The sequence below is a fragment of the Prionailurus viverrinus genome, chromosome E2 (genome assembly GCF_022837055.1).
Source record: "Prionailurus viverrinus isolate Anna chromosome E2, UM_Priviv_1.0, whole genome shotgun sequence".
In the NCBI taxonomy this organism is placed as follows: Eukaryota; Metazoa; Chordata; class Mammalia; order Carnivora; family Felidae; genus Prionailurus; species Prionailurus viverrinus.
Window position 1 is genome coordinate 19,889,528 of NC_062575.1, and position 26,183 is coordinate 19,915,710.

Here is a 26,183-nt window from a genome sequence, read left to right on the forward strand (position 1 = left end):
CAGGCACCCCTTCTTTTTATTTGTTTAAAGCTACCCACCTGAAACAAAATTTTTTTCAACTACCCCTGGAGTGGAGTGCTAGAATTGCTTACAAGTGGCTTCAAAATTACTTAAATGGCCTCACATGTCAGGATTACTGATGACTTTATGCCAAGGCACCATTTTGTGAGGAAAAGAAGGGAATCATTTGTTCATTGCAGAAAATCAAAGAGATCAAGGCAATTTTTGAACCATTTTAAAGAACACAAGCCTATTATACAAACAGTTTATAAAGCCCTTTAAGTCCTTTCCTGTCCTCACTTCCCATTGAAACAACATCTGTCTGGGAAGCAACTTCAGAATGGGATGTAGCAACTTAGAGGCCAATGAGCTGGTCCAGTTGCCAAGTTCCAAGTTGTGTGAGCAGAAGTATTTGAAGAATCATGTGGATCTGCCTCCCTAAAAGATATAATAAAACAAGTGCTTATGTTTTAGAAATAGTGTTTTCAAAGAAATAAACATTTAGGCTGGGCTAACTGAAGTGATGTTTATTCTTTGAAGAAGAGTATAAATACAGCTGAAGAATCAATGGCCATCTCAAGCAAATCAACAGTCTCACACATTTCCATCACTTTCCCCATTGCTAAGGCCTGCCCATATATTCAGGTTCTTTCATAAATGTACAGATGCTTTGCTTGGAGAAAATGGAATTTTCCAATTATTAGTCTAAAGACTTTCCGCAGGCAGCGCAATTTAATTCATTCAGTCAGTATTTACTGAAAACATTTTGGGTACCAGAAATTATTCCTGTGGGCCTTAAGAAAAACATGGTATGAACCAATAAAAATAAGATGTCACAAGTAATTTTAAACTTTCAGCAGCCATATTTAAAAAATTAAAAAGTGACACTAAATTTAATAATATATCTTATTTAACTCAGTATACTTAAAATACTATCATTTCGGGGCGCCTGGGTGGCTCAGTCGGTTGAGCGTCCGACTTCGGCTCAGGTCACAATCTCGCGGTCCGTGGGTTCGAGCCCTACGTCGGGCTCTGGGCTGATGGCTCAGAGCCTAGAGCCTGCTTCTGATTCTGTGTCTCCCTCTCTCTCTGCCCCTCCCCCGTTCATGCTCTGTCTCTCTCTGTCTCAAAAATAAATAAATGTTTAAAAAAAATTTTAAAAAATACTATCATTTCAACATGTAATAAGTATTTTAAAACTGATATATTTTACATTTTTTGTACTAAATCTTCAAAATCTGATGTGTTTTATACTTATAATACATCTCAGATTCAGATGATTGCATTTCAAGTACTCAGTAGTCACATGTGGCTAATGGCTATCATATTAGCACATATCTAAACTGTTCTTAAGTGTTGGCACTCCTCACTGTAGCATCCCTCAGATTTAACTCCTAGTAAAAAAAATGGGACTCTGCCACCTGCTAACTAATGGCTAAAGTAACTAAAGTTACTACACACTCAGCAGATCACATATCGTACTCAGAATTTTCTGTTACACAGTAGGCTTTTTTTGGAAAGCCACGTAGAAGAACAAACCATCAGAATGAGATGGGAAGCTTCTGGAGTACAGACACCTTGTCTCACACTGCTGCTATACTCTCCACCACTCCTTATCCCCCCACATTTCCACTCTTTCTCTTTCCCACCCTTCTTCACCTGCCCACTCTACCTCCTTTCAGTCTGTAGCTTTGGCCTCCAAAGGACACACTCAGTATCTATTACACTCAGAATCTATCTACGCTTGATTCCAAGTGTAACATTTATTGTGTATTGAGCACCAATCAAGGGCCAAGCACTGGAGATATAGGAATGAACCATATAGCCATACAATGTCAGGTAGAGGTAAATACTATGAAGAACAGAACAGTGCTTCATGTGTAATAGTGAAGGAAGACGGCATTTCTGTATTGTAGGACTTCTTGAGGTTTCAGAGTGTGCTTATATGATTTTCTTTTTGTGCGTGTAGTTTTTATTCTGTCAGTCACTGCCCTTGTAGTATTGGAGCTTAGTTGAAAGAATAAAACATTTATATCTAACCTGCTTGTTTTTAAATGTACAAATGTGTAGTATGTGGAAAGGAGATAGCAAGTGACTGAGACCAAGGAAGCTACTCCTTTAGGAAGAGTGGTAAGGGTGGGCCTCAATGACAAGGCAACATTTGAGCAAAACCTGCAGGAGAAATAAGTCATGCTGATGTCTGAGTTAAGAGTTTCCAGGCATAAGGAAAGGCACATAAAAACACCCTGAGGTTAGAGTGACTTGAAAGAGGCAATCTCAGAGGCTGGTACAATGAAAGGTAGAAGATCGAAGGTAGATAGATGGTGAGGTCAGAGGAAGCCAGGGGGCAGATCTTACAGAATCTTATAGGCCACATTAAAGATATAAGATCTATTCCAAATGTTATAGGTAGCTTTGGGAGATACTTAAAGAAGTAAACTGATCAAATTTAAGTTTTAAAAGATTATTGGACCTTGGGTTAAGCAATGGTTTCTCAGGTTCAACACCAAAAGCACAAGCAACCAAAGAAAAAATATATAAATTGGACTTCATCAAAGTTAAAAACTTTTGTGCTTCAAAGGACACCATCAAGAAAGTGAAAAAGACAACCCAGAGAATGAAACAAAAAATTTGCAAATCACATATCTGATAAGGGACCTGTAAGCAGAATATATAAAGCACTCTTACAACTAAACAATAAAAAGACAATCATATTTTAAAATGTGTAAAGGATTTGAGTAGACATTTCTCCAAAGAATATATACAAATGGGGAATAAGCACATGAAAAAATGTTTAACATAGTTAGCCATCAGGGAAATGCAAATGCAAACCACAATGAGATATCACTTCACACCACTAAGATGGCTATCATCAAAAAGACAGGCTAAGGGTGCCTAGGGGGCTCAGTTGGTTAAGCCTCCCTCTTGATCTTGGCTCAAGTCATGATCTCACCGTCCTGAGATGGAGCCCAGTGTGCACTGACAGTGCCAAACCTGCTTGGGATTCTCTACCTCTCTATCTGCCTCCCTCCCTCTCTCTCTCTCTCTCTCCCTCCTCTCCCTCCCTCCCTCTCTCTCTCTCAAAAGAGATGAGTAAATAAGAGAGAGAGAGAGAGAGAGAGAGAGAGAGAGAGAGAGAGGCAGTAACAGGTGTTGGCAAGGATGTGGAGAAATCTGAACCTTCATACACTGCTAATGGGAATGTAGATTTGTACAGTTTCTTTGGAAAACAGTCTGACAGTTTCTAAAAAAGTTAAAGAGTTATGATGTGACCCAGTTAATTCCCCTTCTAGGTATATACCCAAGAAAAATTAAAACTTATGTCCACACAAAAACTTGTAGACAAATGTTCATAGCAGCATTACTCATAGTAGTCAAAGAGTAGAAGCAATCCTTATGTTCATCAGCTGATGAATAGGCAAACAAATGTATATCCATCTATACAAATGAATATTATTTGTCAATAAAAAGAGATGAAGTGAAGTGTCTGGGTGGTTCAGTCAGTTGAGCATCCGACTTTGGCTCAGGTCATGATCTTGCAGTTCAAGAGTTCGAGCCCCACATCACACTGTGTGCCAACAGCTCAGGGCCTGGAGCCTTCTGGATTCTGTGTCTCCCTCTCTTTCTGCCCCTCCCCTGCTCACACTCTGTCTCTGTCTCTCTCTCAAAAATAAACATTAAAAAAAATTTTTTTAACGTTTTTTTATTTATTTTTGAGACAGGGAGAGACAGAGCATGAAAGGGGAGGGTCAGAGAGAGGGAGACACAGAATCCGAAACAGGCTCCAGGCTCTGAGCTGTCAGCACAGAGCCCTACGTGGGGCTCAAACTCACGGACCGCGAGATCATGACCTGAGCCAAAGTCGGCCGCTTAACCGACTGAGCCACCCAGGTGCCCCCTAAAAAATTTTTTAAGGAATGAAGTACTGATACATGTAACAACAAGGATAAACTTTGAAACATTATGCTAAGTTAAAGAAGCCAGACTCAAATATATTGTATGATTCCATTTATATAAAATGTACATAATAGGTAAAGTTATAGAGACAGAAAGTAGATTAGCTGTTGCCTGGAGCTAAGGTAGAGGGTGGGAAGGCTAGGGTGGGCAGGATTGGCAATGACTGTTAATGGGTGCAGAGTTACTTTTTAGGATGTTGAAATAGATTGTGGTGATGATTGCACAATTCTGTGAACACATTAAAAACCATTGAACTGTACAATTTAAATTGGAGATTTTATCATTCATATTATATATGTGAATACATTTCACGTTAAATATATTTCAATAACACTATTTAAAAAATCATTGACTTCTGTCCTGATATTAGACGAGGAATCATCAAACTATAGCCCATAGACGAAATTCAGCCCACTACCTTTTTATACAACCTGTTAGCTATGACTGATTTTTACATTTTTTAGATGGTTGAAAAACCAAAAGAAAAATATTTTGTGGCACATAAAAATTATATGAAACTCAAACTTCAGTGTCCATTAAGTTTTTTCTTTAATTTTATTTATTTTTGAAGGAGAGAGAGACAGAGCATGAGCAGGGGCAGAGAGAGAGGGAGATAGAATCCAAAGCAGGTTGTAGGCTCTGAGCTGTCAGCACAAAGCCCGATGTGAGGCTCGAACTCACGAGCAGTGAAATCATGACCTAAGCTGAAGTCAGACGCCCAACTGACAGAGCCACCCAGGCACCCCTGTGTCCATTAAGTTTTACTGGAACACAGCCATGCTCATTTGTTTACGTATTATTTATAGCTGCTCTTGAGCTACATACAATACAGAGTTGAATAGTGGCAACAGGAACCATATTCTCAAAGCCTAAAATATTTGCTCTCTGCCCTTTTACAGAAAAAAATTTGCTGACCCCTGGCCAGTGAAGAGTGGGACACAGGAAGAAGCAGGAAGACCAGTTAGTTAGGAGGTTCCTATAGCATCCAGATAAAAGATAGTGGTAGTTTGGCCTAAGGTGGTAAAAGAAGTGTTCAAATTCTGGATGTATCTTGATAAAACTGACACAGTTTGCTAATGAATCGTTGGTAGAATGAGAAAGAATAGATAATTCTTTTGTATACTGAGCAGTAAGATGAATGGTGGATTCCAAAGAATGTGCAGGTTTAGGGGGAGAAATCAGGAGTTAGGATTTGAATGTGTTAAGTTTGAGAGGCAAGAAAAGGGTATTTATTAAACATCCAAGTGGTCATGGTGAGACGGCAGCTCAATTGTATAAGTTTTGGAATTCATGGGAGCAATCTGATCTAGAGGTATAAATCTGGGAGTCATCAAAGCTGGTATGTAAATCTATTAGCCTGGATGTTCACAGAGGAAGTACAGAGTAGCTATTCCAGGTCTGTACATTAACATTATAGTGCTTCCTAGAACTTTCTCTGTAATTTGGGGAGTCCCCTTTGCCTAAATATAAACTGCTTCAAGCCTCTCACAAGCTATCAGCCTGGTTGAGAGTCATAGCTGCTACTGCAGTGTGAAATTTCTCTTCAGGGTCACTCACAAGAGTTCAAAGTTCTTGGCAGACTGTCGATTCCTTTACTTGCCCCCTTGAACCCCACTGAGGACTTAGTATGATAGTACATGCTACTTGTGTTTCCTTTTCCATCACCATCTGGCGACTTCTACGCTCGGAAACTTAAATTATTCTTCCTATAAGCATTCTGCTACCAGCAAGCAACCCGAATACACCTGCATTTCTTGTGTTCAAGGGAGCCAGAGAGTTTTTATGTTGATCACACAAATGATGCTTTCAAGAAAACAGACAAGGGACAGTCTCACAGTTTCTATTACTCACGATGTTAAGACAGATTACCACTGTGGTCTTGGAAAGGAAGATTACATAAACAGTAGATATTCATCCCAACAGTGTAGCTTGTCTGTAGATATGGGTAAGTGGACAACCCTGGACCTGGCAACTGCTTGCCTGGACTCATAGCCTAACACATACCCAAACCTATGTTCTTGTGTGGGCACTCACACACACACTTTGAAATCCAGCCATGTCCCTAAGCACCCCAAACACCACCTCTCCACACCTTTTTACTTGGTGTTCCTTCTTCCTAGAATGCTTCCCCTTTAAGATTTACCCTAAATGTGGTCCAAGGGAAGTCTAGCCTGACACTTCTAGGCGGAGTTTTTGTCTCTCTGCTCTCAGAGTTAATTCCTGTCACCTATCAATGTTAATTCTGTTTGGATCAAGTATTCATAGGTCTTTCTCCCTCACTGGCCTGTATTCTTTTCATGTTTGCATTTCTAGTATCTCATAGTACCCAACCTGTAACAGGTGTTTAACAAACATCCACTGAGAGAACACTGAATGATGCACCCAAGATGACCTATGAAGGCTAAATCTACTTCTGCAGGGTCAGGGCACTGGAACTGGCAGTGGAGGGACAGGTTTGTGTCTTATTTGACTTCCTTGGCTGATTGCAGCTGTTCTGCATATCCTTTTGTTCTACTAACCTTGCTTCCCTTGAGCTGCAGATTGATGCTGGCCTTCCTTGTTTTTACAAGACAGTTGCAAGTCCCCACTCCCCCACCCCCAGATCCCTCCAACAGGCCACATCAGAGCTTAAGGCATCTCTAAGCACTGGTTGTACTTGGAAAACCTCCATTAAGTCCCAGAGTTCTTCCAGTAGTGCATTTGTCAGCCATCTTTTGGCAGCCATACATATACACATACACACTTGCCCCCATGCCATTAGTCTTACATTGCTTCTGATTGACAAATTTTTTCACTACTATCTAGACCAAAAGTGACATTAATTATCCCTGTGCTAGTAATTAGCCATTTGAATTTATATCTATATTTCCCTAAAGAAATCCTCCCTTTAGTAACTTTCTAGGTCTTGCATATGAATATTAAAAGTCATAGAAGTAATATTCAGGCAGATAGAAGTAGAATTGAAGTCCACAGAAGACTAGTCAAATACTCTGTGACAATTTCAGTTAACGAACCCAAAGAACACTAGGAAGCTAGGCTCTCTGAAATTCTCTTCACTCATTCATTACTTCATTCATTCCATGAAAATGTATTGAGATTCCTCAGGCACTGTTGTGGGTGCTGCAAATAAAGCAGAGAACAAACCAGGCAAGATCATCATGGTATTGGAGGTTTTATCTACTAGGGGAGACTAGCAGATGTTAAATAAATAAGTAGGTGTTATTGAGAACAATAAAGCAGAGTGAGGGGTTTAGGGAATGTGTTCTTTGGGTTCCTATAGCACCTAAATGGCTTCCCACAAGAAGGCCTTGTGTTTCTAGAAGCCAGAGCGAGGACTGGCTGAGAGAATTTAGAAGACAACCCAGTTGGGACACCTGGGTGGCTCAGTTGGTTGAGCGTCTGACTTCAGCTCAGGTCATGATCTTGCCGTCTGTGGGTTTGAGCCCCACGTTGGGCTCTGTGCTGACAGCTCACAGCCAGCCTGGAGCCTGCTTTGGATTCTGTGTCTCCCTCTCTCTCTGCACCTCCCCTGCTTGCACTCCATCTCTCTCTCTCAAAAAAAAAAAAAAAAAAAAAAAAAAAAAGACAACCTAGTTAAGGCTCCTGGGCCTAGTGCATGCAGCACGACTTGACTGGCAGGAATTGTGATCTCTTAGGATTTATTTGTATGTTTTTCTTTTTTAAGATTTTTCAAACATACCTTTCTTGGAGAGAATGGTACAGCTCACACTTCACATTTACAGAAATGGCAAGAAATGGAGATTTCACGTCTACAAAATAGGTCATTCTCCCCTCAGCTAATACATCTCTCAAGCTAGTTGGACTATCAGTACTGACCCACCCCACAGGATATACCTGGGTACCAACCAAACAGCACTTCCAAAAAGGGCATCTAGGCCCAGAACAATAGGTTGTTCTCCAAGACAGGGATTTCCCTCCCCCAATAGGTCCCTTCCACAATGGCCAATACAGAGTTGATCAAAGGCACTGTTGTTTCCTCCATTGGGACAGAATTTCAGGATTTGAATCTGCAAGTGAAACACAAATGGCAAGTTCAAGTTCTTCTGATGCTGTCAGCTTAGTATGGGTTTTGAATGGTCCACTGTCGCTTGCAGGCTCTCCCTAGTTTTACTCTTTTTTTCTTGCTACTTCACCCAACATCTTTTGATCCATCACCAATCAGACTGAAGTTGAGACTCTTCTTCCTGTCATCCTGTCTCCTTCTTCTCCTTCATCCTTGTCCCTCTCCCCCTTAGATCTTCCCTCTGGACTCTAGGTCCCAAGTTGGAATCACTGTCTTCACTGCCCTCTGAACTCTCTGAGCACTGCCCATTGTAATCCTATGTTAGCTTTTCCTGTGGTTTTGGATATTCAACATCTTTGGATACTCAGTTTTTGTGAATGTAGTCTGCTTCTCTGCCAGCTCATTTTGGGCTCCCTCATGTCTCATTTTGCTTTTATTTCCAGAGGACTCAGCCTTCTAGCTCTCCATTTATGTGAATTCTTTCATTTAACGCAGCAGTTAAGCACTTACTACACATCGGGTTCTAGACTAGAAGCTGGGATGCATCAAGTCAGTCCTTCCTCCCAAAGCCTGAAAGAACAGGCCTGACATCAAGCCACAGAGACCCAGATGGAGAAGTTCAGAAGAGTCTATGGGAACAAAAGAGGATGACCTGCTCTAGCTAGGGTAGGCTCCAGGCTTTTCAGGCAGTGAAGGGAGGAGAGAAGTGTTCTGGGAAGAGGAAATGGTATATATAAAATTGAGGAGTCATTACAGAACATGGTGTGTCTTTGGAGTTTTGTGGACTTGAGTATCACTGATGATGCAGTGCAGACAGAATGGCAGAAGATGAAGCTGGAAAGGTAGTTTGGGATCTGACCATTAAGTGGAAGGAAATTAGGGGCACCTGGGTGTTTCAGTCAAGCATCTGACTTTGGCTCAGGTCATGATCTCGTGGTTTGTGGGTTTGAGCCCTGTATCAGGCTCTGTGCTGACAGTGCAGAGTCTGCTTGGGATTCTCTCTCTCCTCCTCTGTCTCTCTGTCCTTCCCCCACTTGCACTCTCTCTCTTCAAAATAAAGAAATAAACTTAAAAAAAGGAAATTAACATTATATTATTTCCTTTAATCCTTACAACATCTTCCAGATTTTACTATCTCGACTTTGCCTATGAGGAGCCTGAGGCTTCTAGATGTTAAGTGACAGATGGGAGGCAGGTGGTCAAGAGCAGTGGTTAAGAGCACGGACTCTAGAATCCTGGGTTCCATTTGTAGCATTTCCTCTTACTTGGGGAACTGAGTACTCATTCTCTTCTTGGGTCTTGTTTCCCATTTGCTAAAAGGGAATGATAATAGTAAAACCTACTTTGTGTGTGTAAGGAGGGCATTAGGAGAATTCAGTTTTAAAATGCCTGGGTAGGGGTGCCTGACTGGATCAGTTAGTAGAGTGTGAGACTCTTGATCTTGGGGGTGAGTTCAAACCCCACATTGGATGTAGAGATTACTTAAAAGATAAAATCTTAAAAAAAAAAAAAAAAGTGCCTGCTCTTAAGTGACCAAGCAAGATTCAAACCCCAGTCTGTCTGAGTTCAAGGCTCCATGCTTGTTGTGTATATCCTGCTGCCTCCAATGATTGTGAAGGACCTCGCATGCAATGCTAAAAAGAATTTGGATGCCCCATAGGTAGTGGGGAACACCGAAGTTTTTTAAGATGGAGACTGGTTTGGACTCATTTGCATGTTCGAAAGATACACTGTATGGAAAGGACCTGGGGGTGAGAGGACCAGGACTGGGGAAAGGGAAAGGAGGAAGTGGGTGGAGCAGAAAGCAGGGGATGGAGTCACAGGGCTTGCTGACTGACTGAGTGGAGATAGTGTGACTATCAGTCAAGTTACAGTTCCTGCTTTAAATCCTTCAATGGCTTCACTTAACCAGGAGATATATGAAACTCCTCAGCTCAGCTTACAGAGCTGTTCACTCTCTGGCTCTTGTTTACTGCTCTAGACTCATCTCCCTCACTTCCTCAACCTCCATACACCTTAAAGCTACAAACAAGGCACAGAGGCAGGTGACTTAGTGTATATCTCTACCTACCATCTTCCCACCCTGTCCTGTCCCTCCTGTGCAGTCACTGTTTTCTTTGTCCCTTTTCTCAGTACAAATACTACATTATATATTATAATAATATAATTTATTATTATTATCATCATCATCGTTATCATCTCATTTTAACTCAATAATCCTGCTCAGTCACTGATGCAGAAACTGTTCCAGTCTGTCACCTTCCTAGAACCTCAGTTTTATTTCTTTGCCCGAGGCCAACTACTCCATCATACAGAAATCCATCTCTCACCAGTTTCCCTCCTCAGGATAGCTGACAGCTTCACATAGAAGCTAAAGTTGTGTGCAATCCTGAGCAAAGAGGGACAAGAAAGCCTATATTTTCTTCCAGTGCTGTGGAAAGAAATCCTAGGTTCCTGGAGCTCCTGAAACTTCAAAAACAATGCTGGCTCTTATCTCAGTATATGTAAATTGTTGGTTTTCTTGTCTTTTCTCATCTTTCCCTCAAACTGAGAGCTCCTTGAGTCCAGGCGCAGTATCTGTGGCCCTGGTGATACACAAGCATTTCATAAATGAATGAATGACAGACTCTCTTCTGGTGTCACACACACACTATTCTTCTCTCCCATTACTCAGTGCTCCCAGGAAAGCACTTCCAACAACCCCAACATTTTCCAATCCTTCCACAAGTCCACCGGCCACCTAAAGTGAGGATGAATTCTCCCACTTCTAGTCTCCTTTCAGAGTTTAAGCAGTTATGTGGGTGCACTTTAGAGGTATGGCCACCAGAGGGCCCTCTCAAAGCTCGGGATTCCTATGACCAGTTTCACCAGAGTTTCATCTGGTAGTTTAGATTAGAAGCGGGTTCTTTTATTAGTATCATACTGAATCTAAGGTGTTCTGTTGATTTTGAGGCTCTTAGAGAAAAAAGTTGTCACATGATGCCTTTCAAAGACAACTTTTCCAGCTATCGCTAGTATTTGATGGGAAAATACTATTTTCTTCTAGAGTAGGTACAGGAAAAATGGGCTTGATGTTATGATAAGCTGCCCCCTGTACAGGACTTTTGAAGGAAAATGGGTCCTTGAGTGAAGGGCGGCATGAGCCCACCCTCTGCTCTGAGCTTCATCCCTGCCTATCTGGGGTGCTCCACTCGAGCCTCAGCCCACCCTGGTCACCTGCTCCTTCAGGTACAGAAGCTCTGGACGTGAAAGACTACTTGAGCAAGTCACAAATCCTTTAACCTCAACTGTCTCATCAGTAAAATGGGAATGCAGACATTTACCACATCTATCTCACAGAGCTATGTCAGGGTAAATGAGCAAATGTATGTGAAAGTGCTTTGAAAAATGTGGTACCCTGTGCTACCTCCAATTCCCTGCTTAGATCACGTTCCAGGATTAGGATGAACACAAACAATAAGCAGATCACAGCAACTCTAACAGTTCAAAGGGTTTTTAAACTGTTGAGGGGAAATGATAGAAAATCTCAAGCTTTCAATGATTAAATATAAATTACTCTTTAGCTTATATAAGATAACTTTCTATCAATCAGCATAAAATTATAACCCAAAAATATTGTTTAAAAAAAATAAGAGAAATAGTCCCTGAAATTTTGAATATTAGCATGTCATCTTATAGACCTAAATTTTTATAGTTATGTATGATTGACTAAATTTATTTCAAAACACTTTATCAAAGTAAAACACATACTATCTTTCCTGGTACTTTGCCCTAGAACTGGTAGATAGTTACATGATTTAGAATTTTCAAGGTAGTAATTTTCTGTATCTAACAGACTCTAGATAATCTGAAGGAAGGGAAACACCACCTACGTGTACGGCCTGCAGACATACCTGTTGCTGAGAGAGCATCTTTGAACTACTGGCGAACGTGGAAGTGTATCAGCAAACCCTCAGAATTTCCTATAAAAAGCCCAGCCTTCACAGGTATACCTACAGGCTGACCCATCCTATAGCCCACACCAGCTTCCCTTCTCCTCATCCTAACAGAAGTGGCTTCCATCCAGAGAATACTCTGATTTTTGAACTAGTTCTGGATGATTTCTTTACCTCTCCGTCATCTCCTTTGATCTTGTACCTTGCCACATGCCTTCTTCAAGGCTGCTTACCCCTGGAACTAAACATCCTCTTCCACGTTCATTTCTCTGCATAGTGGTTTTACTTGGGCAAGGCTGGGCTGCATTCTGCCCCCTCCTAGTAGTCAGAGAACTCCACTAACCTTTCAAGTCAGCTCTAACCACCACACAAGGAATGTCCCCACATGATCACTGTCTGATGCATGCCTTGCAGTATAGATTGGCCTCTCTGGGACATGAGAACAGCCATTCATGACTGCTGATGGGTCTTGAGCTTCCAAGAGAGTCAAAAGCATTTATTTTGGCTGTGGGTCACAATAGTTGGTTTGATCAATTAGAACTAGACAGGTAACCAAGTATGAACTTAATGACGTTGGGTACATAAGCCAAAATGTTACAACATACCTACTGCCCTTCAGTATAGAAAAAATAGATTTCTGTGTCTTTCTCCCCACCACACTCCTGCATTTGACATTAGAGTTACATCCAGAGACAGACAGACAGACAGGAGAGGGAGGGAGGGAGGGGGAGAGAGAGAGAGAGAGAGAAAGGAGGCACCTGGCAGGGACCATCTCTGGGGTGATCTCTCCATCTTCCTCTGGGACCCCTGGGTCAGTGAGAGCCCTAAACTCTGAGAGGTGGTGATGCCCCTCTGCACATTCTCTTCCAGGCCTCCATGATAAGGCACCTTTGGGACTCATGGACACACCATTGTTAGACACAGAAGAGGAAGTGCACTACTGCTTTCTGCCCCTAGACCTAGTGGCCAAGTATCCAAGCCTGGTGACTGAAGACAATCTGCTGTGGCTGGCTGAAACTGTGGCCCTAATCGAGTGCGAGTGCAGTGAATTCCGCTTCATTGGTGATTGCTCTATCCTGGGGGTGGAGGGCTGATAGGTTGGGCCTATCCACCCCTCCCTATCCCACACACCCTGGTGGCTCAGCTTGGTGCTTAAGGCCTCAGGGGCTTCCCTGGGTTGAGGAGGTGAAAGCATGACAGAGCCTTCTGGAAGGCTAGCAGATTCTCAGCATTAGACTCCCACAAGCCTCAGGGCTATATTATTCCCTGTTCATTTGGGGATGGCCTGGGTGTAAAGGGGCACTGGAAACTACCTGCAGTGATCAGAGGCCACAGGAGTTGGTGTGAAGGACAAGGCCCTGAGCTGTGCTCCAAAGCCAGCTACTCTCTAGCTTGCCTTTATGTATCCACCTGGGCTCCTGGCCTCAGTTCCTCTCACCATAAACTGAGGAAATAGGGTTTCCTATTCCTATTCCTTTGTTTCAAAGAATGGTCCCTACCTGCTCTCATTTCCACTAAAACCAGAATAAAAGGGAAGGAGAGTATATAGTCAAATTATTGTAAAATTACTTGAACTAGTGGCCTAAGGAGGGATGAAATCTTCAACCCTGGACAGAGCGAGCCTCCCTCCCCCCACCACCCTAGGACAAGGTCTGGTTAGGGTGTGAACCAAATGAGCTTTCTGATTCCAAGATGCTACTGCTGCCTAGATGAATAGGACAGGAAACACCCAAGTTGTACTGGGGCCCAAATGCCTGGAACCCCAGCTATTCCTGCTTACAGTAACCTGGAAAGTTGTCTGTGATGTGCTTCTGAATCTCCAAGTTGATTCACACAGGACGTTAGTGTTGGCTCCATCTCTGCCTCCCACACTGCAATCCAGGCAGGGACAAACTGCAAGTGCCACCTGCCAGCCCAGGCACAGCTGGGCCTTTCCTCTGTAAGCAGCAAGACAACTCCCTCTTTTGGAATGACCTGCTCTTGGGTCAAGACTCACAGGGTAAGTCTCAAGGCCAGTATGCTCACCTGGGAGCTCCAGGCCAGGCCAAGGGAGGCCACACCCATGGACTCAGACACAGGAAAACAAAGTAATTTGGGGTCTTTCACCTTGAAACCACAGACTCAAAGCCTATCTAACCAGGTATGTTTAGAAGTTGTTTCAGAACAAGGAGGGCGTAGGATATGTTGCAGTATCACAAACCTGCCCAAACCTGGACCTACAGTTAAATCAGAAATAATCTTATCTCATGTTGTTTCCCTTTGCTTTTCAAGTGAACTTTCTACGCTCACAGAAGATTTTACTACCAGATAATTTCTCCAACATAGATGTGTTAGAAGCAGAAGTAGAAATTCTGGAAATCCCTGAGCTCACTGAAGCTGTAAGGTTGTACCGGATGAACATGGGTATGTCACCAGAGGAACCTTGCCCTTCCCTTGACACTCTGGGGCAGTTGAGGCTTGAGCTGTTAAAGCCAAGAACAGACATCTCCCCTCCCACAACCACTTTGGGCTTTGGGTGGTGGTGGGAGAAGCGGGTGTTTTGGCTGACTTAGAATCTGAGAAGAACAATTTCAGCCTGAAACCTTGTACATCCTGTCTGCTCAGCCTTCCCATTGAGCTGTACGTAGGTCAGCCCAGCCTGGGTGGGGAAACCAGGCCTGAATGTCCTAGGGAGGGAGGTTGGGCCCAAGGGCAAGCTTCCCAAGGGTAGGGGAGGTTTGTTCTGCTTGAGGAAGTGGGGAGCAACTTGCAGCATCAGACTGCCTCTGCCGTCCTTCCTCTTCCAGGCATAGCTGGAGGGCGTGGGAAACTCTCAAGCAAATTCTCTATTAGTGCACCAATTATCTTACCCATCCCCAAATTCCCTTGTTTCCCTAGTTCAAATCCTCTGGCTGTTGTGCCTGTCTCTGCCTGCTCCCGACACTTTTTTTTTTTTTTTTTTTTCAAACAGTCTTGAGGTCTTTTATTTTTTTTTGTATTTATCATGCCATGAATTCACGGGGAATGGGTTCCAGCAGCTCAGGCTCCTTTCCATTGGTTCTCACAAAGTGTGCTTCTCTGGGTGGGGCAGGCTGGCACTTCAGTTGAACCCAAGTACCTTTCTCCTTGGCTTCCTTCTTTTTCTGACCATTTTCCTTCACACGCTATCTTGGCTCTTTGAGTGCTTAATATACTCAATATGTACATTAATTCTCTTAGCAAGAATCTTGCCCTTGTTTGTTTACAACAATGCCAATAGCATGTTGGGTAACATTGCAGACTCTTCCAGTTTTGCCATGGTAACATTTGTGGTGTATTCCTTTTTGAATGTGCCCATTCCCTTGATGTCCACAATATCACCTTTCTTGTGGATTCGCATGTGTGTTGCCAAAGGAACAACTCCATGTTTTCTAAAAGGCCTAGAAAACATATAGTGAGTTCTTCTCCTCTCTCCCTTTGTGTTGGTCATCTTGGCGAATTACTGGAAGATGGCGGTTCCAGCCCAAAAGGACTGCTCCTAACACTTCTTGACCTGGTCCAATCCAGGCCTTTATGCTCCCAGCCCTACCTCATTCTGGTTTCGTCCTCATGTTTTTATTTGCCTTCCACCATCCCATTTCCCAAATCCTGCACATCTGTGGAAGCTACTGTGCATGCTGCAGGGAGCTAGTTGTGTTGCAGTGTGGCCTCAGCTGGCATTCTGAGAACATATAAACTGTCTTGCACATGTGAAGTTTGGTCTGTGCATCGAATAAGGTCTTTCCCTGTGATTAGGCCTAACTTTCCCAGCCTCTTCCCCAGGCAAAAATGGGACTAGTGGCATCCTGAAGCAGGTCTCAGGAGCCTGTTCCAGGGTCTACAATCCACTTAAGACGGCTGAGTTCAAATCCCTCCTTCAAGGGCTTCTATTTCTCAGAGAACATGGGTCATTGAGAGATGAGCAGAGTGGTGTCTGTTCCACAAGAGCTATGTGAAGATGGAGGGAAAGCATGTTTGCAGACAGGCTCTGTAAATCATGCAGCAGCCCCCAAATACAAAGTGTGGTTTTTGTCTTTTGAAAAGCACCATAACTAAGGGAAACAGCTCTAGTAGCTTTGGAGATGGACAAGCTGCCCTCAAATCCCAGCTCTGCCCCATCTAGCTTTACGGTTTGGGGCAAGGTACTTAATTAGCCTCTCAGGATAGTTTCCTCCTCTGTGATAAGGATGGTATGACCCCTCTTGTACGATCCATGAAAATCACCCAGCAGCTTGCCTGCTGGCCCACTGTTGCCACTGGGACAGGATTTTATAGACTGTGCATTGTACCCACTTCAGGAGAACAAGGTCCTGCCTGTAGCTAGCAATCCCAATACCCAATTTAAAAGTAATACCACATAGTTTGTCTCTAGGAGAAATTCTGCCCAGGAGTGATAGGGGCTGTGAGTCTGAGAAGCCTGTAATGCATATCAGGTTCTGTGCTATGGGGTCGCCTTCTCCATAGATGATTAATTAGAGCAGAGCTTGGAACAAAGGAAGATTCCTGCAGAGGATGGGGCCAAATGGCTGCTGTACTGAAACTTCTGAAATTCAAATGTTAATGATTCAGCAAATTAATCCCCCGCCCAACCCTACCTCCCAACAAATAGCTTTGGCCTCTAAACCTATGTATCCTAAAATTATGCAGATTTTGAGAAGAATCAGATTTGGCTATGCAAGGAAATAAGCTTCCTCTAAGTTTCTTTAGTACTAATTCAAGGCAGGAGTAGGAAGCAAGACCCAAAGCTTCCAATACAATTATGACTGTGAGGAGTCTAGGAGTCACCCCCTTCTCGCCGGCACAGGTGGCTGTTCCCGGACCTCCTGTTCTCCCCTGAGCCCTGGGAAAGGGGGCCGTGCAGCAGGCCTGGAGTCTATGAAGCCGTTGTACACGATGGCCCTGGGTCTGCTTGTCAAGTACCCAGACTCCGCACTGGGACAGCTCCGCATCGAAAGCACGCTGGATGGAAGTAGACTGTACATCACAGGGAATGGGGTTCTCTTTCAGCACGTCAAGTAAGGCCCTCCTCAGTGAATAGCTCAGTTCCACTCAGGCTGGTCTCTGCCTTTCTCCAGAAACCAACCTGGGGCCCCGCCCATGAGCCAGAGGAAAGTAGTGTCCTTGGAGGCAAACCCATCATTTTAGCTACTCCCACTACCACCACTAAACCCAGGCCTTAGAGGAGAGGACTGGTTTCAAAGGTATAAGGGTTCCCAAGGTTCAAAGGCTTCAGACTGTTTCATATTTCTGTTTTCTGCAATCCACTGCTGTTTTCAGCCCTATGCTAGGGCTGAGATGACCAGGTCACAGTCACAACCCTCAGGATGCTAGATATTTCCCCTGCCATGCAGACCCTCCTACAAAGGCCCTCCCTGAAACCCTTGGGAGTCTTGCTAGATACACAGAAATGCCAGAACTGGGGGTGAGCTCCAGAAGCGAAGTAAGGCAGGCTTCCCAAAAGAGGTGATACCTGGCCTGTGCCTCAGGGAATAAGCTTAGAGTGTCCCCATTAGAGCAGAAGCATGGATTCTAATCCTGTTTTATAGAAAAGTAAACTGATGTTTGGAGTGGAGCAATTAACTCTCTTAGGGTCACAAAATATACTGGTACCAAAACTAAATGTGAAAGTAGGTTTTCCTGAGCCCCTGGGGAGGTTAGCCAACTCTAGGCCCTTTGGGCCTTTGTGGCCCACACCATCCATCTCTCCCAGAGATGTCCCATCCCTGATGTCACAAATGCCTTTGGAGGCAGGGATTGATATTCAGACCCCCAGCCTCTTTCCTGGGCACAAACAGTATTAGTAATCTCCCAGACTATGGCAGGCTGCCACACAGTCACTGCGATGTCATGGGAAGACTTAGGGGGCGCAGAATGGGAGTGGGTGGTCCCTGGCCTGGCTTCTGGAACTTCAGGCAGACCTAGAAGCTTACAGTTAGTTGATTTAGAGGGCTTTTCTGAAGTAGGTCAAGCTCAGCTCCAAGATGGTGAGTCTGTGTGTCCAAGCTCATTCTCCTATAAGACATCACCAGATTTCTGGTTAAATCAAGGAAATGAGGTTAGTAGCCACAGGTTTCAGCCGGTGTTAGGGACAAGACATTCTATGCATGAAAAGTTGGCAAGCTCCCTAGGTGTACAGTGCTGAGGCTCTCTCTAACAGGCCTTTCCTCTGGGCAGGAACTGGCTAGGGACTTGTCGACTGCCCCTGACTGAGACTATTTCCGAGGTGTACGAGCTCTGTGCCTTCCTGGACAAAAGGGATATCACCTATGAGCCAATGAAAGTAGCCCTGAAGACTCATCTGGAGCCGAAGAGTCTGGCACCCGTGGATGTGCTCAGTAAATGAGGAAGCTTCTTTATTTGAATTTGGCATCAGAGGAGGGCTTGGGTATCAAAAAGGAAAGTTGAGGCTGGCCAGGGCCAGGAATTGTAGATGGAAGAGGAGAGGAAATCCAACATTTGTAGGTTTTCCTAGAGGGAAATTTTCCTGATAAGGTACCCCTCCTCACCTCAAGCCCATGAGTAGCCTCAAGTAGTACAGACTGACCTCAGTAGGGGGCCACATGGGTCTTTGAGAGCTGACATGCTGTGCTCATTTGATCCTCATAACCATCCTGGGAAGAACAGTCCCTGGGTCCATTTAACAGATAAACCTCAAATTACTCAGTGAGCTAGTGATCAAGCTGGAGTTTGAATCTGGGTCCAAAACTAATGTTGTTTTCACCAGCTGCCTGTAACTATTAACAAAAAGTTTTTAGATCAAGTTTCCACCGCATTCCATCATTCAGCAACATTCAATATTTATTGAGCACCTACCATATACCAGGAAAGGAGGAGATACTGGGAGTATAGAAGTGAACACAAGAGACCCAGTCCTTATCTTCATGGAGTTCACAATCTAGTGATACACCTCTTGCCTCTTCGTTACATAACATATACCTTTCACTTATTACAAAGCTCATTAGAAACTGGTTCCCAAACATCAGAACAAAGCCTAAGTCTAGTCTCCCCCAGGAAGAGGGTCATGGATTCATCTCCCCAAAATGAAGCCCCATTCTCCAGACATGCCTAGAGGCTTGCTCTCTATACCAGTGACAGATTTGATGAGTGCTGGCAGTGTGACATTAGCTAAACTATAAGCACAAACATAAAGAGGGACTTCTCACCACATGAAGAGTTCTACACCAAGGACACACCCAGCCAGAAACCAGAGGCAGCTGGCAATGTAGGTAGACAGGAACATTAGTCCAGCTTTCTTGAGAGAGGTGGGTTGGGGGAAGAGTATCAGTGCTCTTGGGGTTGGGATTTTAGAGGGCTTATCCTTCCCACTCCCAGAGTCATCAGCTGTCCCCCAAGCTGCCATTCCAAATCCACCTCACCACCCAGGAAATTGTAGTGAGCTGCAGGGAAGGCCCGAGAGAAGATTGGTGTCAGAGATTTCTATTTCTTCTGCTTCTCAGAAGAGGCAACACAACATGACTGAAGATACTGAGTCTTAACATGCATTATTAACTAAAATGTCCTAATTTCCCTTCTGGCCATGTGATACATTCCTTTTCATTGGTTTCCTTAGATGAGGAGTGGACAGCAGAAATCACTGTATATTCCCCCCAACAGATCGTCAAAGTTTATGTTGGAAGCCACTGGTATGCAACCACCCTGCAGACCTTGCTGAAGGTATGCTGGCCCCGGAGCTGCCCTCTTTTCCTTTTGCTTCTGTGGCTGAGCTGCTTTAGAACCTGTCATCTGACTGTCACACAGTCTCTAGCACCTGCTTAGAATAAGACCTTCCCCCTACCCCATGGCCCAAAGTGCCCGTATTGTATGAACAGCATGCTACAAAGGCCCTCAGGAGTTTGGGTAGGGAGGAGACCAGTCTGAGGGGCCTGGACTGAGCAAGACACAGGGTAGGGTTACATTACCTACCTTACCTACCTACATTACCACCAAATGACTTGAGAGGGTGGTTTAGGGGCAGTAAAACTGAAGCAGGGTTGTTCTTGTCCCTGGATGCTCAGCTCCCCACTATCGCTCCCTGTGGCTAAAAAGATAGGGAGCTGGAAATCCAAAAGCCTAGAAAGGTCAAGAAAATGAAGTAAAAGAAGACTGACCTGCCCCTTACTAAAGACCAAACCCTTTAACTAACAGACTGACAATGTCTGGTGTACAACCTCTTGCAGTATCCAGAACTTCTGTCCAACCCTCAGAGAGTATACTGGATCACATACGGACAGACCCTGCTGATCCACGGGGATGGCCAAATGTTCCGACACATTCTTAATTTCCTGAGACTTGGAAAACTGTTTTTACCATCTGAATTTAAGTAAGTGATAAATGGAAGGAAATCACATGATGAAATCCCTTCCTTGTATAATAGAAAAACCTTCAGATTGCAGCCTTCAAGGAGGTTATATTATTTCCAATATGTAAATTGCTGTCAAGGCAGCAGCTCTGAAGGCTATGCCTCCTCGCACCCAGCTGCCCAGCCTGACGAGATCTTGTCATTTGCAGGGAATGGCCCCTCTTCTGCCAGGAGGTTGAAGAATACCACATCCCATCCCTTTCAGAAGCCCTTGCCCAATGTGAGGCATACAAGTAAGGAAACTTTGCTCTGGACACCATGTTCTGGCGTTTGGACCTTTATAGTATTCTTGAGAATCCTAAGTCCCATCTCCCTGTTCTCCTTTGGGCAGAGGGGGTGGAACAGGCCCAGGATTGGCCAGTGACCTAAATGAAACCCTTTAAGAGCCCTTCACTGCCACTGTCTAGAGCTAACTAGCCAAAGGGCAGACCTGACCAACTAGTAGATGAACTAGTAGAGGCTTCTGCTCACTGACTCCCTCTTGGGAGTCTGCAGGTCATGGACCCAGGAGAAAGAATCTGAAAATGAAGAAGCTTTTCCCATCAGGAGACTGCGCGTGGTAACAGAAGGGCCAGAGTCACTGGTGGAGTTCAGTAGAGATGCCAAAGAAGTAAGTCTCAACCCTCTTTGGTTTGGTGGTGTCCTCAAAGAACCACCACAGTGTTGAGGGGTAGGCTCTATTATTGAGGGGCATGGCAAAATTAAAGGGCAGAGCCTACATGGATTCCTAACATGGTAATTGGTTTTTGAACATTGAAGGGGCACAGGGATGTGTTTGCCACTCGTGGTCTAGGATGCTGATAATATGCTCCTTTGGAGTATGTGAGGCCCCTGGGCTGGCACCACCCCCACTCAGGCTGAGCAAAGCAAATGGCTGATCTATGTGTAAGACAGGAAGACAGGATCTGGATGAATAAATTAAATCTTAGAAGTCCAAATTATTAGGTCTTGGGTGAGGCTTCAATGTGGAAGCACAACATTCCCAGAGCTGCTGTGTCCTCCCTCTCCAGACCACAGCCTGCATGCCCATGGACTTCCAAGACTGCAATGACAGGACTTCATGGAATAAGGCCAAGGGGATCCTGACCAGATCCAGCCAGATGGAAGAACCTGAGCAGTACTCCCAAACCATCCAGGTGTCCCTTTGCCGAGGTGCCAAGAGGGCAGGCAATCCCAGCACATACTCCCACTGTCCTGGTCTTTGTGCCAACCCCAAATACTGGGGGGCCCACCCCGAAAGTCCTCCCAAGAAGAAATGTAGTACAGTCAACCTCACACAGAAACCTGAAACCAAAGACCCTCCTGTCACTCCCATGCAAAAACTCATCTCCCTCGTTAGGGAATGGGACATGGTCAACTGCAAACAGTGGGAATTCCAGCCAATGCCAGTCCCCCGGAGCAGCTTCATGGAGGAAGCCACTCGGCAGCTCCCTTCGGGAAGTGAGGCTGCTTCCCAGCCCAGCACCTCAGCTTCCTGGAAAAGCCATTCCACAGGCTCAGAGAAGGACCCAGCTCTGCAGGCAGGGGCTGGAGCTGGAGCCAAAGACAAGGGGCCAGAGCCAACCTTTAAGCCATATTTCCCTGTGAAAAAAGCTGTCACCCTGAAGGATTGGGGCAAGCAGAAGCCAAGGGAGAAAGGTGAGTCCTCTCTCATCCTTTACCTAAGTCTTATAAAACAAAGAGGGTAGGGGCACCTGGGTGGCTCCATCAGTTAAGCATCTGACTTCAACTTAGGTCATGATCTCATGATTCATGAGTCCTGCATCGGGCTTTCTGTTGTCGGCACAGAGCCTTCTTCGGATCCTCTGTCCCCTTCTCTCTGTCCCTCCCCTGCCCATGTGCACACGCTCTCTCAAAAATAAACATTAAAAAACAACAACAACAGAGGGCAAAACTTGGCCGTGACCAGAGTGAATTAGTGACAAAGTGGGGCTAGAATCCTCTGTTCACAGCTCTGCCAAGCAGTATACAGAGATGACCAGTACATTGGCATGGCTTGTGAGGCTAAGAATCTGCATGAAGCATATAGGAAGAGGGTGTTTATGAAATAATAGGAGCACAAAGGAGGTTAGGGGCTGAGGAGTGAGCAGGGGGAAGGAAGAAGTCTCAGGTGCTTGGGGAAACAGGTCTAGCTGGAGGCCAGGCTTCATGTGGAAAAGTGATGGGAAACAGAGCTGAAGACATAATTCATCAGGACAGGTCTTGTGGGCCAAGTTCAGGACCTGGTACATTGTTCTGACCCTAAGGGGCGTGGGCAGCCACTGAAGCATTTTAAACAATGGAGCAAGAAGTCAGGTGTGCATTCAGAAAGCTTGCTCCAGGAGTAGAGGAAATGCAGCAGCAGAAGTAGAAGTATTACAAGCGTAAGGTCAAACAGGCTGGGCAGTTGGGAGAGGAAGTTGGGAAGGATCTGGCCAAAGAGGGGCCAGATTTCTGGCTTGTGTGACTGCAGTGGAGTGAGTGATTACTGAAGTGGGATGGACAGGAGGAGCTAAAGAGAGAGGCGTGTTGTGTATGGTGGGGCAGTGTGGAGACAACCTAGAGGGGTTTGCTGAGAACTGCCATGTTGGGCTGTTTCCTTTGCTCCCTCAAATTCTTTCTACAGTGTTCTGGTGCTTTCCCTTTCAAAGGTTTAGGTCCTGCTTGGAGGGGCCTTCTTGGGCCCTGCCTATGAGCCCTGAGTTGGTCTGTCAAACATACTCTTCAGAGTGGACATGCATCAACAGCTCACCCAAAAAGCTCCTCTGATTTTACAGTTTTCCATGATTTCCAGTCCCCCAGCTAGGGTATTATCAGTTCTAGTTGACACCAGTCTTAGTTCAAGAGGAGTTCCCTGGAGTTCTAAAATGTAGGATTGGACTTATAATGCTTCTAGGACAATGGAGAGAGGCGAGACAGGACACGCTCCTGTCAGCAAAGGGTGCCACTTCTGAGAAGCTGGCAGCAGAGGCCGCTGGAAGGTTGGGGTGACTCACTGTCCTGGTCCCCTCCCTGCTTGGACTCTGAAGTGGTTCAAGGAGAACTCCCACACCATGTCATTTTCACAGAAAGCCCTGGCCCTGAGCAGCCTTTGCCTGAGGCCAATGAGGTGGACAGCGCAGGGATCATCCTCAAAGTGACCCACCCCCCCGTGGTGGGCAGCGATGGCTCCTGCATGTTCTTTGAGGACAGCATCATCTACACTACACAGATGGACAGCCTCAAGCATACGCCGCCTACAGCCAGCCCCCAGCCCAGAGGTGAGACTCAAGCCATACCTGGCCCTGCACTTCCTTGTGGAGGTGCCTGAGCCTCTAGACAGGGTGCTTCAGGAAAACACTCTCCCTCGGGAGCCTTACACCTCTCTTCTTCCAGGCTGGCTCTAAGGCCTTAGCCACAGCAGATGTGGCCATATCCACTCTCTCCTCCACAGAGGTGACTTTCCTGAGTTTCTCTCTATCCTGGGAAGAGATGTTTTATGCACAAAAATGTCACCGTTTCCTGACTGACATCATCCTGGATTCCATCAGGCAAAAGGACCCCAAAGCCATGACAGCCAAGGTGGTCTCTCTGGCCAACCAGCTATGGGTATGTGTGACAGGCCCCAGACCTTGCTCTTTGTCTGTCCCCCTGTCCACATGATAAGTGGTGCCAGCCAATGGGAATAGGTCAGGGGCACAAAGGTGGCAAGAAGAGCAGGGATATGAAGACAGGGCAGCAGCATCTGGACCAAGCCTTGACCGAGAAGTAGCTTGGAATAACAGTAGCCTCCCATCCCTGCAGCTCCTGCAGACCCAGGGAAGCCCCTGTTCTGCATCCCACTCTTAAAGGCAGGAAGTAAATGTGTGTCAGGCAACTGCTTCCAGCCCTGCCTGACCAGGGGCTTTCCTGGCAGACCCTGCACATCAGCCCCAAGCAGTTTGTGGTGGATTTGCTGGCCATCACCGGCTTCAAGGATGACCGGCACACCCAAGAACGCCTGTACAGCTGGGTGGAGGTGAGGGCCGCTTGTACCCCACTGGGAAAGTTGACCCTGTGGACACCTCAAATGGACACTGTCTTGCTGCCACGCCAGCACTGCCCAGAAGGCAAGGCAGGCAGCTAGACCTCTGGTCCCTGGTCCCAAGGAGGGAGAAACAATGGTTGAAATTAATCAGTCCAGAGTGATCAAAAAGCAGTATTCAGGCCACTGGTTTTTTTAAGTTTTCCTCCAATGGTACCAATTTTGCCTTTATCACTAACACCCCGGCCATGCTTGGGAAGCACATCACATGAGCTCAAGCTTTTAGGGTGTTGAAATCAGAGAAACTATTGGGAGTCAGACCTTTTTGACCACTAATACCAACTTCACCTACTGAGCCATATCACCACTTTCGCACATTCCTTTTATATATGAAATTTTAAAATATTCTTTACTCAGAAAAAAAAAATGTTCAATGAGATCAAAGGAATAACCCAGGTTTTTTATTTTTGCTTTTTGATTCCTTAAAATAATTTTAGGGTTTAAAGTTTTCATCTTAACATTATAGCTGAAAAAGATTTAGCTAATTTCTCATTAATCTGGTATTTTTTGTAATCAAGTATGTTATTATAATACTTTTCACTCTAAATACACTGGTGCCCAGTTACTATTAGGCCTCTGGCTAGTCTATTGATTAGAAAGGTAATGTCAGCATATGCAGCTAGAAAAATAGAAAACCAGTGGCTGGAAACGTGTATTTTTGACCCTCTGGTCATTCTGGTAGCCATTCATAGCCACAAGCTTGTGAGATACCTTTGGGCAGAACTGAGCCCAGAACATCAAAAGTCCCCGATAGGCCTTGCCCTACCCCTGCCCAGATGGGGAGGACCCCGCCTACTCAGTTACAATAGGCAACCAGCCAAGAAGTAAGGGATAAGATGGGACTTTCCTTCTAGCTCACGCTGCCTTTCGCCAGGAAATATGGCCGCTGCGTGGACCTGCTCATCCAGAGGGGCCTGTCTAGGTCTGTCTCTTACTCTGTCCTGGGCAAGTACTTACAAGACAGCTAGGGTGACCAGAGATGCTGCCCTCACAATACCCCCATCTGCCAAGGCTCATTTAAAGAATGCATGTACCCACATGAAAGTGTATCAGTCTATTTTTATTATAAATAAAGAGTAATTTATGAGTCAAGGGCCTGGACTCTCTGAAACACCAAAGACCAACAAGTGAAATAATTTTAAAGAACAGCTCTAATTGAAAGCTCTTCAAAAGGTGTTGAATCAATATAACCAAACTGACCCAAGAAAGAAGGGCTGGGCTTGGGCAACCAAGGCAGTCAAGAGTTAAGGGTACAAGAGAGGTGGGCTTGCCCCTAAGTTTGAGAAGCTTGGCTTTGAGACCAGGGATTGGGAAGCAACTGCTGGGAACCCCACTATGTTCCTCCTGAGAGGTGGGGCAGCCCAATCACTGTCCAGAGCAACTTGGTGCCCCACCAGCCTACAGCATGGAAACACCCACACTCTGCTCTAGCCTAAACCTAACGTGTAATTGGGGTGGAAGCCGGAAAGGGAATAAAAGGGGACATGGGGCCAGAGGCTCAGGATCAGGGCACTCGTTCAGGCTTTGCTGCCAGGCTCCCTAGAAGAGGTCCCTGCCAGTCTGCCAATGGGCACAGACATCAGAAAGAGTAGTCAATAGGGCAGTGCATGTGGGCTGGAGGTGGCCCACGTACCAGTCACGTTCTGGTCATAGCAGATCCTGAGAGAGGTGATACATCTTGGAGCTACAAGCTGCTGGATCCGCTGCCTACCTTCCAGCCCAGGCTCAGACCTGCGGTTGACAAGCTAGGTGTGACTGCCTGTTTCCTCAACTAAAGGTCCAGGTGGGATCTCTGGGGTATGGCCCTGGCCCACACACTCCCATTTCCTCCTAAAGGAAAGACAGGCATAGGCCTGAGCTGGGGCTGGT

The 26,183-nt window shown here is 45.3% G+C and overlaps 2 protein-coding genes across 17 annotated transcripts in view; one reads left to right on the forward strand and one right to left on the reverse strand.

Annotated features, from left to right (window-relative positions):
• KCTD19 (potassium channel tetramerization domain containing 19) overlaps window positions 1–25,406 on the forward strand; it is a 31,549-nt gene extending 6,143 nt beyond the window's left edge. For 3 of the 7 annotated variants that reach the window (XM_047835038.1, XM_047835040.1, XM_047835039.1), the window contains exons 3-16: window positions 11,817–11,967; window positions 12,787–12,978; window positions 14,188–14,319; window positions 16,718–16,928; window positions 18,088–18,248; window positions 19,484–19,587; window positions 20,091–20,233; window positions 20,422–20,505; window positions 20,768–20,882; window positions 21,283–21,910; window positions 23,320–23,511; window positions 23,685–23,839; window positions 24,147–24,248; window positions 25,169–25,406. In XM_047835038.1, coding sequence (XP_047690994.1) covers window positions 11,817–11,967; window positions 12,787–12,978; window positions 14,188–14,319; window positions 16,718–16,928; window positions 18,088–18,248; window positions 19,484–19,587; window positions 20,091–20,233; window positions 20,422–20,505; window positions 20,768–20,882; window positions 21,283–21,910; window positions 23,320–23,511; window positions 23,685–23,839; window positions 24,147–24,248; window positions 25,169–25,282 — 2,484 coding nt within the window. In that variant the 3' untranslated portion in view covers window positions 25,283–25,406. Of the gene's footprint in view, window positions 1–11,816; window positions 11,968–12,786; window positions 12,979–14,187; window positions 14,320–16,717; window positions 16,929–18,087; window positions 18,249–19,483; window positions 19,588–20,090; window positions 20,234–20,421; window positions 20,506–20,767; window positions 20,883–21,282; window positions 21,911–23,319; window positions 23,512–23,684; window positions 23,840–24,034; window positions 24,119–24,146; window positions 24,249–25,168 lie in introns of those variants that run through there. The other 4 variants (XM_047835041.1, XM_047835043.1, XM_047835044.1 and 1 more) reach the window with 4 other exon arrangements.
• The window catches only part of PLEKHG4 (pleckstrin homology and RhoGEF domain containing G4), a 61,154-nt gene that overhangs the window by 24,896 nt on the left and 10,075 nt on the right, over window positions 1–26,183 (reverse strand). The window contains exon 22 of one of the 10 annotated variants that reach the window (XM_047835031.1): window positions 98–438. The exons of 7 other annotated variants lie outside the window; for them this stretch is intronic. In XM_047835031.1, the coding sequence (XP_047690987.1) occupies window positions 421–438 (18 nt within the window). In that variant the 3' untranslated portion in view covers window positions 98–420. Of the gene's footprint in view, window positions 1–97; window positions 439–19,903; window positions 19,984–25,454; window positions 26,046–26,183 lie in introns of those variants that run through there. 2 more of the 10 variants (XM_047835030.1, XM_047835032.1) reach the window with 2 other exon arrangements.